The 14,216-nt window shown below is 44.3% G+C and overlaps 1 protein-coding gene across 1 annotated transcript in view; it reads right to left on the bottom strand.

The window, feature by feature from the left end:
• LOC128688202 (cell adhesion molecule Dscam2-like) overlaps positions 1 to 14,216 on the bottom strand; it is a 297,471-nt gene that overhangs the window by 71,726 nt on the left and 211,529 nt on the right. The window contains exons 13-16 of the mRNA XM_070086853.1: positions 10,878 to 11,051; positions 5,564 to 5,798; positions 3,224 to 3,370; positions 2,601 to 2,756 (exon numbers count right to left, since the gene is read on the bottom strand). Coding sequence (XP_069942954.1) covers positions 2,601 to 2,756; positions 3,224 to 3,370; positions 5,564 to 5,798; positions 10,878 to 11,051 — 712 coding nt within the window. The remainder of the gene's footprint in view (positions 1 to 2,600; positions 2,757 to 3,223; positions 3,371 to 5,563; positions 5,799 to 10,877; positions 11,052 to 14,216) is intronic.

Raw genomic sequence — 14,216 nt, 5'->3', positions numbered from 1 at the left:
CAGCCACCTCACACTCTCTCCCACACCCACTGAGGTGGACCTTCAGCCTCCTAATCTCCTCCTGGAGAAGCAAGACCTCCTCCTTCAACTCTCCAACCTCAATTTTTAAAACACTGCAGAAGCAAGCCATGTTTTGTAACCATACCCCCGGCCGGGATTGAACCCGCGGTCATAGAGTCTCAAAACTCCAGCCCGTCGCGTTAGCCACTAGACCAGCTAGCCACAATAAGATTCATCCAACTAGGTATATTTCTACACCATAGGAAAGTTAGCACAGGCACCTCTGTGACCACAAATGCAATTTTTTACAGACGAATCTCCAGCTAGCGTGGCCGTGACGAACTCTAGCTCAAGTCCCTTCACTGCCGTCAACATGACTCAAGAAATCGTAATGACACGATTGCAAATAAACCATACCCCCGGCCGGGATTGAACCCGCGGTCATAGAGTCTCAAAACTCCAGCCCGTCGCGTTAGCCACTAAACCAGCTAGCCACAATAAGATTCATCCAACTAGGTATATTTCTACACCATAGGAAAGTTAGCACAGGCACCTCTGTGACCACAAATGCAAGTTTTTACAGACGAATCTCCAGCTAGCGTGGCCGTGACGGCAGTGAAGGGACTTGAGCTAGAGTTCGTCACGGCCACGCTAGCTGGAGATTCGTCTGTAAAAACTTGCATTTGTGGTCACAGAGGTGCCTGTGCTAACTTTCCTATGGTGTAGAAATATACCTAGTTGGATGAATCTTATTGTGGCTAGCTGGTCTAGTGGCTAACGCGACGGGCTGGAGTTTTGAGACTCTATGACCGCGGGTTCAATCCCGGCCGGGGGTATGGTTTATTTGCAATCGTGTCATTACGATTTCTTGAGTCATGCTTTGTAACCATCCACGCTAATCCCCAAAGCAGCTCAGGGTCTGTGACCTCACGTGACGACTGACCACTGAACACTGACGACTGACCACTGAACACCGCTTTATTAATATCTGTTTTCCATTTATAAACCTCAACCATATCCCCCCTAATTCTGCGCCTTTCTCGTTTACTGACTTCCCTGCCAGTCCTCTGTCTCACTGAACCCTATTCAGGAAGTTCTTCATGCCTGCATAGTCCCCTTTCTTGTAGTTTGGCTTCATTCGTCCGGCCCTTCCTGCTTCCCCCTCCACCTGTAACTCTACTATGTATTTGAAGCTCAGAACCACATGATCACTGGTCCCAAGGGGTCTTTCATATATGATATCCTCAATATCTGCACTACTCAAGGTGAATACTAGGTTATGTGTACATGAGGGTTTCCAGTACCACCTCCATCATCTTAGTCCTCCAAGTTTCTTGACCCCATGGGGCTCCAAGTTCCCCCAATCGATTTCCTTGTGGCTGAAGTCCCCCTTGATCCTTGGAGTTGAAGAACTGAGGCACTTATGCAACATATGGGAATCTTTATTGAAGAAACGTTTCGCCACACAGTGGCTTCATCAGTCCAATTCAAAGTAGAAATCGGTAAGGAGAGGAGGAGTATGAGGTAATCAGTCCCTCAGCCTGGAATCGATGTGTTCAGTCCATCACTCTTGTAGGAAGTACAGCATAGGGCCAGAGAGGTGACTTATATACTGCAGTCAGGTGAGTCGAAGCAGGAGGAGGCGGGATCACAGTGGGACCTGTAAGTGTAAGTAGGTCGTCGTCCAAAGGCTGGACAAGCGTTGAAGTCTTTGTACCAAGATCCCGTGAGTGTCTCAAGTGTCTCAATTCTTCAACTCGTCAGTTTTCAAAGCCATCCATCACATCCTTGGCTTTGCCCTGCTTACATGAGCCCTTCTGGCCACCTCAGCCAGTGTATCAACCATTGCTCTATTACTGTCATCATACTCTTGCCTTGGCCTCCTGTTGTTCTGTGGTGCGTTATGCATCACTGCAGTTACCACCTTGGGGTCACCAGAATGATGCGTTTCTATTATGTAGTCTCATGCTTCTCCTCTGGCTCTTCTCTCCAGCTCATCAAAATCCAATCGGTTTTTGTTCATCAGTGCCACTCCTCCACCCCCTCTGTTCCCTCTGTCTTTCTTCAGGATCTAATATCCCGTTAGAAAGATGGCATCTGTTATGATCACTGTGAGCTTGGTTTCTGTGAGGGCTATGATGTCAGGTGATGCCTCTTTGAATCTCTCGTGACACTCCTCTCACTTATTCGTTATTAGATCATCGTTGATGTACCATACCTTCAGTTTCCTCTCCAACACTGTGTTTTGGGGGTCAGTGAGTGTGGGGGGGGGGACCTGGCAGTGTGCTGTGGGATTCTACAGCGTAGTGTGGGGCAGGGTGCACTGAGTGTGGGTTGTGGTCTGTGTGGGGTCTGGGAATGGTTGTGTGTGTGCTTGCTCTGTCCTGCTCTGTGTGTGTGTGTGTGTGTGTGTGAGAGTGTGTGTGTGTGTGTGTGTGTGTGAGAGTGTGTGTGTGTGTGTGTGTGTCTGTCTGTCTGTCTGTGCGTCTTTCTGCTTTCATATAATTGAGATACTATTACACATGTCACTATTCTCTCACTAGTTAATATATGCATCCTTGCAAAAAAAAAAAAAAAAATACATTAGGCTGCGTGCTTACCATCCTGGAGAGTGGAGCAGAGTACTGGCTGGGACACCACACCGTCCCCAGCAGCAGTGAAGGCTAACACCCTCACGCTGTAATTAGTGAAGCGTCCCAAACCCTGCAAGTTGGTCTCCAAGTTGGTCGTGCGCTTGATCTCAACTGCATTGGACCCTGCAAATAATGTTCAGGGGTTTGACAGGAGAGTATAGCACTGAGAGATGCCTCCGTAATTAACTTTGCTATTCAGACAATTGAAATATATTTCTAAGTTTAGAAAGCTAGACACGTAGGCAAAATTAAATTTTTGAATGATGACCTGATAACAAGTATTCACAAATAACCCGCACATGGAAGAGAGGAGCTTACGACGACGTTTCGGTCCGACTTTGACCATTTACAAAGTCACACTTTGTAAATGGTCCAAGTCGGACCAAAACGTCGTGGTAAGCTCCTCTCTTCCATGTCCGGGTTATTTGTGTATCGTTCCAGTCACGGTATTGTGCCTTTTTGTTTGTTACTGATAACAAGTGTTGTACTAGATGGTTTTAGGCCATTTCAGACGTCATTTTATTTGAGTTTATTGAATGTTTATTGCATAGCCATGGAAAGTCTGGACAATGTTCATGAACCTCGCTCACCCTCAATGTTTGTCGTCCTTTTATAGAAGACTTTGTAGCCCTGAACAGGTCCGTTGGAAAGGTTCAGTGGGAGTGGTTGCCAGCGCACTCTCAGTGCCTGGGACGAGAGAGGGTCACACTTGACACTCTCTGGCGGTGCTGATGGCACTGATGCCACGGAGGGAAATATTATAAGCATGTTTAATATTAACAAGAAAATATTTAACATGAAATGTTTTGCCTAAAAGTGCATAAAATAACGTTATTTTAATTCGGACGGCATTGTTAAATTAGAAATGCGATGGGTAAGTCTATTAAAAATCTGGTTTAGAAATGTTTTAAATGTTTGATCTGATATATGACAAATTTTATGAAAGTTTCTCATGTTAATTTAACATCTCAGAAATAAAGAATTTTTAGATATTAAATGCTGCAGATCATTTAGTGGGCATGATTATAATGACGAGTATGTCAGGAAATAAATCATATTTCATTGTAAGTCCGAGGTGAGGAATATGTACAAATAACCCGCACATAAAAGAGAGAAGCTTACGACGACGTTTCGGTCCGACTTGGACCATTGACAAAGTCACACTGTGACTTTGTGTGACTTTGTCAATGGTCCAAGTCGGATCGAAACGTCGTCGTAAGCTTCTCTCTTTTATGTGCGGGTTATTTGTGTATCGTTCCAGTCACGGTATTGTGCCTTTTTTTTTTTTTTTGTTATTTGTGAGGAATATGTAGACAACACGACTAGCGAAAAGGTCACTAAGAAGATGCAATTATCAAATGTAATTATATGCAGTTTTACAATTAACGAACTTAAATTATACAGAGAAATTTAAGAAAAAAATAATTGGCAAACTATGAGTTTATTACTATGTTGATATTTTGAGAACAGAATGTAAAACTGTTGCATCAAATTAAATGATAAATATTGTTTATTATAAATATTTTATTTACCTTATAGTTTAGCCGGTAATATATTTTCCTGGTAAATTTTCGTGATTTTGAAAGGACATTTCATAGCCTGGATGAAACCGTCACAAACAAATGACTGTTAGCACTAGTTCTAAGGTACAATTGGTGAATGTAACACTGATAACTTATACGTAACAAGAACAGTGCCTAACATGAGCCTCTGTGGACATACCAATCAAGTTGAACAACAATGTTAGGAGTCCTGACTAGTCTTCATGCCTGGAGGTGATATTGACTTCTCGTGCTGGTTGCTTGCAGCTCTTCCCGGCTCACATATTTCCCGTTCAAGATTCTCACATTTCCCTCTGCCTGATCCAAGGTTAGTCCAAACCATAGGACCTACAACGAATGATGGTGTTGGAGGAATACAATAACCTTCTTGGCTAGTTACCTATAGATTACATGTAGTCACTTCCGAAAGTCAAAAGCCCCGCGGTCAGGTCCCAAAACAGGCCTCCTGGTTGCTTGCCTTATCAGTTAGGGTGTTGGTGCTCGCCGCCCGCACTACAGCCCGACTGATCATGAGATATAGGAATTTATCGGGTTATCCCTTGAAGACAACTAAGGGTTTGTACATAATTTCCCTTATGCACGAAGAAAGGGTGTTGAAGGGTTGTGATACTTATACACTTGGTTTCTCCCTCGGTTTGCTCATCGCTTCCCTACTTTTCACTAGAGGTATCCTGCGCCGTCTGCCAAGCCTCAGGTTTTCACATGAAGGGATTGCAGAGTGAAGATTTAGGATAAATCTCCTCAGAGTCTTCAGGGTGAGGGTTATGATATATCTTGCTCGCTTACGTTCTAAGGATTACAGTTCGAGGGATTTCATGGACTCTCATTAATTTAAGTGATGACTAAATTTATACGAGCAGTGAAGGTTCTCTGTATAATTCTAGTCCTGCGATTTCGCCTGCCATGAAGAACCATTACTACAACAATAATCTAGGTTAGAGAAAGCACGAGATCTGAAGAGTGTAATAACTTGTTCGGCATCTCTTGTTTTGACATATTTAATTATTCACCCTACTACTTAACTTGTAGTAGCGATAGTGCCATTGATAGGCTCCTTGAAAGCGAGATCTGACATTATGACTCTCAGGATTTTTAGTCAGACTTCCACAATATTGATCGATTTCAGTTTGTTGTGGTAACGACAACTTCTACTCGTTGGTTACTCTAAAGTTCCTGGCTGATAAAGACAACGACAGCTTCTACCTACCTCTCTGCCTGATGGAGATAACGACAGCCTATGCAGTAGGGCCAACTTTACCACTTTGCCTGACGGAGAAGGCGACAGTTTGTGCTGAAGGGCTTGACGAAACTACTACTCTACCCGGAATTAACAAGTACAGCTTGTGCTGGAGAGCTAGACTAACTTACCTCCCTGGCTGGTGGTGACCACCACAGCTTGAGCTGGCGGGCCAGCCCCCACCTGGTTGACAGCCCTCACAGTAACTCTGTAGGCGGTGTAGTGTCGGAGGCCAGTGATCTCAGAAGTCATTGTACCACTTCGCGCACTCCGCCAGCGGTACTCACCCGCCTCTCCTAGCTCTGCCTCCTGGAAACCAACCTGATAGCCGGTAACCTCACCTGGGCTCAGGTGAGCAGCCGGAGCCTTGGGAAGGTGAGGTAATGTTAGGAGTATGAAATATGCTACAATCTTGAAATAGTATAATATCTATTATATGAGCAGAATAGTGCTTTATGTGGGCTGGCATCCTTCTCAGAGCTAATACACACACACAAACACACACACACAAAATGATTCAAAGAGGCATCACCAGGCATTATGGCTCTCACAGAAGCAAGCTCGCAGGAATTATAACAGATGCCATCTTTCCAATGGGGTAAAAGATCCTGAGGAAAGAGAGAGGGAACAGAGGGGGTGGAGGAGTGGCACTGCTCATCAAATGCCAATGGAATTTTGATGAGCTGGAGAGAGGAGACAGAGGAGAAGCAAGAGACTACATATTAGAAAAACTTGTGTCTGGGGGTCCCAAGGTAGTAATTGCAGTGATGTACAACCCACCACAGAACAGCAGGAAGACAAGGCAAGAATATGATGAGAATAACAGAGCGATGGTTGACACACTGGCTGAAGTGCTCAGAAGGACTCATGCGAGCAGGGTAAAGCTACTGATTGTGGGCGACTTCAATCACAAGGAAATTGACTGGGAGTACCTGGAGCCACATGGGATCCCAGAAACGATGAGAGGTAAAATGGTACTGGAAAACTTCGTGTACCAACACGTAAGGGAAACTACCAGAGAGAGAGGAGTGGATGAACCAGCAAGACTGGACCTAGTATGCACCTTGAATAATGCAGATATTGAGGAATCACATATGAAAGACCCCTAGGGACCAGCGACCATATGGTTCTGAGCTTCAAATACATAGAAGAGTTACAAGTGGAGAGGGAAGCAGGAAGGGCACGACGAATGAAGCTAAAGTACAGGCATGAAGAATTTCCTGCACGGGGTTCAGTGGGACAGGGAACTAGAAGTTAGTAAATAAGATGATGGAATATGTGACAGCAATATGCAAGGAAGCTGAGGAGAAGTTTATACCCAAGGGTAACAGAAATAGCGAGAAATCCAAGATGAGCCCTTTGTTCACTTAAAGTGTAGAGAGGCTAAAACCAAGTGTGCTACAGAATGGAAGAAGCACAGAAGGCAAAGGACCCAGGAGAATAAGAAGAGCAGCCGTGGAGCCAGAAATGGATATGCACAGGTAAGAAGGGAAGCCAAACGACAATACAAAAATGACACAGCAGCGAAAGCCAAATCTGATCCTAAGCTGTTGTACAGCCACATCAGGAGGAAAACAACAGTCAAGGACCAGGAATTCAGGCTGAGGAAGGAAGGGGGGAAGATCACAAGAAATGGCCGAGAAGTATGTGAGGAGCTCAACATGAGATTCAAAAAAGTGTTCACATAGGAGATAGAACGGACTCCAGAAAGACGGAGAGGTGGGGTACACCATCAAATATTGGACACAATACATATAACCAAGGCAGAAGTGAAGAGGATGCTAAGCGAGCTAGATACCTCAAAGGCGATGGGACAGGAAATCTCTCAATAGGTCCTGAGAGGGGAAGCAGAGGCGCTATGTGTGCCACTAACTACAATTTTCAACATTACCGAAACAGGGCGACTCCTTGAAGTATGGAAAACAGCAAATGAAGTCTCAGTTTCTAAAAAAAAGGAGACAGACACGAAGCATTAAACTACAAACCAGTGTCACTGATTTGTTTATTATGTAAGATCAGGGGAAGAGTGGTGGAGCACCTAGAAAGGAATAAGCCAATCAGCGACAGCCAGCTCGGTTTCAGAGAAAAGAAATCCTGCGTCACAAACCTACTGCAGTTCTATGACAGGGTAAGAGCAGTAAGACAAGAGACAGGGGTGGGTAGATTGGGTTGTGGACTGTAAGAAGGCGTTTGTCACAGTTCCACACATGAGATTAGTGCAAAAGCTGTAGGACCAGTTAGGGATAACAGGGAAGTCACTGCAATGGATCAGGGAATAACTGTCGGAAAGACAGCGAGTCATGGTACGTGACGACGTGCCTGAGTGGGCGCCTATGACGAGCAGGGTCCCACAGGGATCAGTCCTAGGACCGGTGCTGTTTCTGGTATATGTGAACCACATGAATGAAGGAATAGACTCAGAAGTGTCCCTGTTTGCAGATGATGTGAAGTTGCTGAGAAGAATTCAATGGAACGATGGCCAGGCAGAACTTCGAAGGGATCTTGACAGGCTAAAGGCCTATTCCGGAAATTGGCTCCTGGAGTTCAACCCCACTAAGGGCAAAGTCATGAAGACTGGGGTAGGGCAAAGAAGACTACAGATGGAATACAGTCTAGGGTGCCAGAGACTACAAACCTCACTCAAAGAAACGGATCTTTGGGTGAGTATAACACCAGGAGCATCTCCTGAGACGCACATCAACCAAATAACTGCTGTAGCATACGGGCGCCTAGCTAACCTAAGAATAGCATTCCGACGTATCAATAAGGAATCGTTGAGGATCCTGTACACCGTGTACGTCAGGCCTGTATTGAAGTATGCCGCACTCTTTTGGAACGCACACGTATCCACATAAGGAAATTAGAGAAAGTGCAAAGGACTGCAACGAAATTAGTCCCGGAGCTAAGGGGCATGTCCTACGAGGAGAGGTTAAGAGAAATCGACCTGGCGACACTTGATGACAGGAGCGATAGGGGGATATGGTAACGACATATAAAATACTGAGAGGAACTGACAAGGTGGACCGAGACAGGATGTTCCAGAGATGAGACACAGCGACAAGGGGTCACAGTTAGAAGCTGAAGACTCATATGAATCACAGAGATGTTAGGAAGTATTTCTTCAATCAGAGTTGTCAGGAAGTGGAATAATCATGGAGGAGGAAAAATGACCTAGTAGTGACCGGTGAAGAGGCGGGGCCAGGAGCTGTGATTCGACTCCTGCATCCACAGCTAGGTGAGTAGAACTAGGTGAGTACACACATACACATACACCAAAAGAGGAGATTATGATGCCCTGATGCATAACCAGAGTGTCATGGGAAAGGGAGCTGGAAGGTAAGGCAGCAGATGAAATGACAGAGTATGTAGCTGGAAAGTGCCAGGAGGCAGAGGAGAACTTCATGCCAAGATGCAGAAGAAGCACAGACAAGAACAGAATGAGATTATGGTTCACTCAGAGGTGAAGATAGAGGAAAAGTTAAAAGTGCAAGACTATAGCAGGCATACAGTAAGGAAAGGGCTCCAGGGAATAGAGAAACAAGAAGAGGAACCATAAATGAATATGTGTGGGTAAGAAGAGATGCTGAGCTACAATTTGAGAATAACATAGTATCAAATGCCAAATCTGAGCCAAAGTTGATGTATTGCCACATCAGAAGGACAACAAATTAATAAATCTGAAGAAGGAAGGAGGGAAGCTCACCAGGAATGATCAAGAAGTCTGCATTCTCAGTAGAATCAGAAACAAAGTCAGATTGTCAAGGAGGGTGAATGCAGTATTGGACACAATATAAACAATGGGAGAAGATGTGAGGAAAATACTGAGTGAACTAGATACCTCGAAGGCAATGGAACCAGAAAATATCTCTCAAAAATATTTTCTAAAAGGAACAGAGGAATTGTGTGAACCACTACCAACAATCTTCATCAAAGAGAGTAAAGCAGGGCAACCTCCAGCGATCTAGGAAACCGCGAGAGTATTCTTAGTGTAGAAAAAAATGGGACAGACAGGTGGCATTGAATTATAGGCCAGTGTCACCAACATGCATAGTATGTAGGGGTTATGGAGACCATTATCCGGAGAAGATTTGTGGGGCACCTGGCAAGGAGTGGATTCAAAAGCAACCAGCATGGTTTTCAAGATGGTAAATCCTGTCTCACAAATCTGTTCGAGTTCTTTGATACGGTAATGAAAGTTAGGCATGAGAGAGCGATTGATAAGATACATTTTTAATTTGGGATCGCATGAACGCATTCGACACAATACCCCTCAAGTGGCTGGCACAAAAGCTATATGAGGAGACAGGAATTACAGGGGAAGCACTACAGCAGAACCAGGAATAAATAACTGGAAGGAAACAAGAAGTGTCTGTCAGGGAGAAGGTGTTGAGAATGGGCGAGTGTGATAGATGGAGTTACAGAAGGGGCAGTACTTAGACCAGTACTGTTTTTTGTGAATGTGGACATGACAAAGGAAATAGAGTCTGAGATATCCCTGGCCTCAGATGTGAAATTAATGAGAATACAAACAGGCGTAGACAAGGAAAGACTACAAATATATCTGGAAATGCTGTAGGATAGGTCTGACAAGTATCTATTGGAATTTAACCCCGTTCAATGCGAAGTTATGAAAACCAATGAATTGCAAAGCCATCGTAAATATGGTACAGGATCTAGGAGCAAAGGCTGCAAACCTTCTAGAAACAGAAGGTCCTCGGGGGTGATCCTAGTGCTGAGCATTTCGCAAACGCGAGACTGTCAAACTTTAGTTTTCAGGAGCACCAACAAGGAGATGTTCACAACCTTATACGCGGCAGATGTCAGGCCCATCTTGGAGTATGCAGCGTCAGTATAGAACCTGCCTCTGGTAAAGCACATAAAGAAGTTGGAAAAAGTGCAATGGTTTGCAATAAATCTAATACCAGAGCTGAGGGGCATGGGATATGAGGTGAGGTAAAAGTGACGACATTAAAGGACAGAAGGACCAGAGATGAGAATTGAATGAGCGGGCAGATTGTTTGAGAGGCGAGTCTCACGAGGCCACAACTGGAAGGTACCAGAACAAGCAAGTCACACGGATGTGAGAAAATACTTCTTTAGCCATAGAGTGGTGAGGAAGTGGAACGAACTAGCCAGCGAAGGCAGGATAGGTATGATGTGCCACACTCAATCATGGAGAGAGTGAAAGCAGTATTGGCCATGGGAAAGGCGGGCCTAAGAGCTGGATCGCGACACCTGCATCTACAATTATGTTAGTACAATTAGGCAAGTACGCACACACACACACACACACACACACACACACACACACACACACACACACACACACACACACACACACACACACACATATGCACTTCAAACTAATTAAGCATAATTAGGTATTTGCTTCCCATGATAACCGTGTGTATGTTGCCTAAGACTTGTGCATGTGAGTTGAGTTACCTGCCAAGTAACGGTGATAGTAGTCTGTTGACGACCGTGGGCGCGGAGACGTGTGGGCGGTGCTGTGGGTGGTTCTTGTAGGGTGGTGATACTGAGGGTTGGAGACGGAGGTGATGACCCTCTAGCATTTACAGCCAACACTTGTATATGGTAGGTACGGCCAGGCGACAAACCCTACGGAAGGCAATAATTTGTTCATGATTAGTCTTCCTAGGCACCCATCCGAGGATATCGTATGTCCTCGGATCACGGTACAACACATAGCTCTGCTAGGTACGTGATCTTTGTAGGATTAGGTGGTCCTGTGGGTTAGAGTTTCGTGTGATTTTCGCTCAATATGAGGCGGGCCAAAACAACACGGGTTCGAGTCCTCAGCTAGACGCAGTGTTGTTCTAGAATATATATATATATATTTTTTTTTTATCACACTGGCCGATTCCCACCAAGGCAGGGTGGCCCGAAAAAGAAAAACTTTCACCATCATTCACTCCATCACTGTCTTGCCAGAAGGGTGCTTTACACTACAGTTTTTAAACTGCAACATTAACACCCCTCCTTCAGAGTGCAGGCACTGTACTTCCCATCTCCAGGACTCAAGTCCGGCCTGCCGGTTTCCCTGAACCCCTTTATAAATGTTACTTTGCTCACACTCCAACAGCACGTCAAGTATTAAAAACCATTTGTCTCCATTCACTCCTATCAGACACGCTCACGCATGCCTGCTGGAAGTCCAAGACCCCGCACACAAAACCTCCTTTACCCCCTCTCTCCAACCTTCCCTAGGCCGACCCCTACCCCGCCTTCCTTCCACTACAGACTGATACACTCTTGAAGTCATTCTGTTTCGCTCCATTCTCTCTATATGTCCGAACCACCTCAACAACCCTTCCTCAGCCCTCTGGACAACAGTTTTGGTAATCCCGCACCTCCTCCTAACTTCCAAACTACGAAATCTCTGGATTATATTCACACCACACATTGCCCTCAGACATGACATCTCCACTGCCTCCAGCCTTCTCCTCGCTGCAACATTCATCACCCATGCTTCACACCCATATAAGAGCGTTGGTAAAACTATACTCTCATACATTCCCCTCTTTGCCTCCAAGGACAAAGTTCTTTGTCTCCACAGACTCCTAAGTGCACCACTCACTCTTTTCCCCTCATCAATTCTATGATTCACCTCATCTTTCATAGACCCATCCGCTGACACGTCCACTCCCAAATATCTGAATACATTCACCTCCTCCATACTCTCTCCCTCCAATCTGATATTCAATCTTTCATCACCTAATCTTTTTGTTATCCTCATAACCTTACTCTTTCCTGTATTCACCTTTAATTTTCTTCTTTTGCACACCGTACCAAATTCATCCCCCAATCTCTGCAACTTCTCTTCAGAATCTCCCAAGAGCACAGTGTCATCAGCAAAGAGCAGCTGTGACAACTCCCACTTTGTGTGTGATTCTTTATCTTTTAACTCCACGCCTCTTGCCAAGACCCTTGCATTTACTTCTCTTACAACCCCATCTATAAATATATTAAACAACCACGGTGACATCACACATCCTTGTCTAAGGCCTACTTTTACTGGAAAATAATTTCCCTCTTTCCTACATACTCTAACTTGAGCCTCACTATCCTCGTAAAAACTCCTCACTGCTTTCAGTAACCTACCTCCTACACCATACACTTGTAACATCTGCCACATTGCCCCCCTATCCACCCTGTCATACGCCTTTTCCAAATCCATAAATGCCACAAAGACCTCTTTAGCCTTATCTAAATACTGTTCACTTACATGTTTCACTGTAAACACCTGGTCCACACACCCCCTACCTCTCCTAAAGCCTCCTTGTTCATCTGCTATCATATTCTCCGTCTTACTCTTAATTCTTTCAATAATAACTCTACCATACACTTTACCAGGTATACTCAGCAGATTTATCCCCCTATATTTTTTGCACTCTCTTTTATCCCCTTTGCCTTTATACAAAGGAACTATGCATGCTCTCTGCCAATCCCTAGGTACCTTACCCTCTTCCATACATTTATTAAATAATTGCACCAACCACTCCAAAACTATATCCCCACCTGCTTTTAACATTTCTATCTTTATCCCATCAATCCCGGCTGCCTTACCCCCTTTCATTTTACCTACTGCCTCACGAACTTCCCCCACACTCACAACTAGCTCTTCCTCACTCCTACAAGATGTTATTCCTCCTTGCCCTATACACGAAATCACAGCTTCCCTATCTTCATCAACATTTAACAATTCCTCAAAATATTCCCTACATCTTCCCAATACCTCTAACTCTCCATTTAATAACTCTCCTCTCCTATTTTTAACTGACAAATCCATTTGTTCTCTAGGCTTTCTTAACTTGTTAATCTCACTCCAAAACTTTTTCTTATTTTCAACAAAATTTGTTGATAACATCTCACCCACTCTCTCATTTGCTCTCTGTTCACATTGCTTCACCACTCTCTTAACCTCTCTCTTTTTCTCCATATGCTCTTCCCTCCTTGCATCACTTCTACTTTGTAAAAACTTCTCATATGCTAACTTTTTCTCTCTTACTACTCTCTTTACTTCATCATTCCACCAATCGCTCCTCTTCCCTCCCGCACCAACTTTCCTGTAACCACAAACTTCTGCTGAACACTCTAACACTACATTTTTAAACCTACCCCATACCTCTTCGACCCCATTGCCTATGCTCTCATTAGCCCATCTATCCTCCAATAGCTGTTTATATCTTACCCTGCCTCCTCTTTTAGTTTATAAACCTTCACCTCTCTCTTCCCTGATGCTTCTATTCTCCTTGTATCCCATCTACCTTTTACTCTCAGTGTAGCTACAACTAGAAAGTGATCTGATATATCTGTGGCCCCTCTATAAACATGTACATCCTGAAATCTACTCAACAGTCTTTTATCTACCAATACATAATCCAACAAACTACTGTCATTTCGCCCTACATCATATCTTGTATACTTATTTATCCTCTTTTTCTAAAAATATGTATTACCTATAACTAAACCCCTTTCTATACAAAGTTCAATCAAAGGGATCCCATTATCATTTACACCTGGCACCCCAAACTTACCTACCACAACCTCTCTAAAAGTTTCTCCTACTTTAGCATTCAGGTCCCCTACCACAATTACTCACTCACTTGGTTCATAGGCTCCTATACATTCACTTAACATCTCCCAAAATCTCTCTCTCTCCTCTACATTCCTCTCTTCTCCAGGTGCATCCACGCTTATTATTACCCACTTCTCGCATCCAACCTTTACTTTAATCCACATAATTCTTGAATTTACACATTC

The sequence above is a fragment of the Cherax quadricarinatus genome, chromosome 19 (genome assembly GCF_038502225.1).
Source record: "Cherax quadricarinatus isolate ZL_2023a chromosome 19, ASM3850222v1, whole genome shotgun sequence".
In the NCBI taxonomy this organism is placed as follows: Eukaryota; Metazoa; Arthropoda; class Malacostraca; order Decapoda; family Parastacidae; genus Cherax; species Cherax quadricarinatus.
This window is presented reverse-complemented; position numbering and strand designations above follow the sequence as displayed.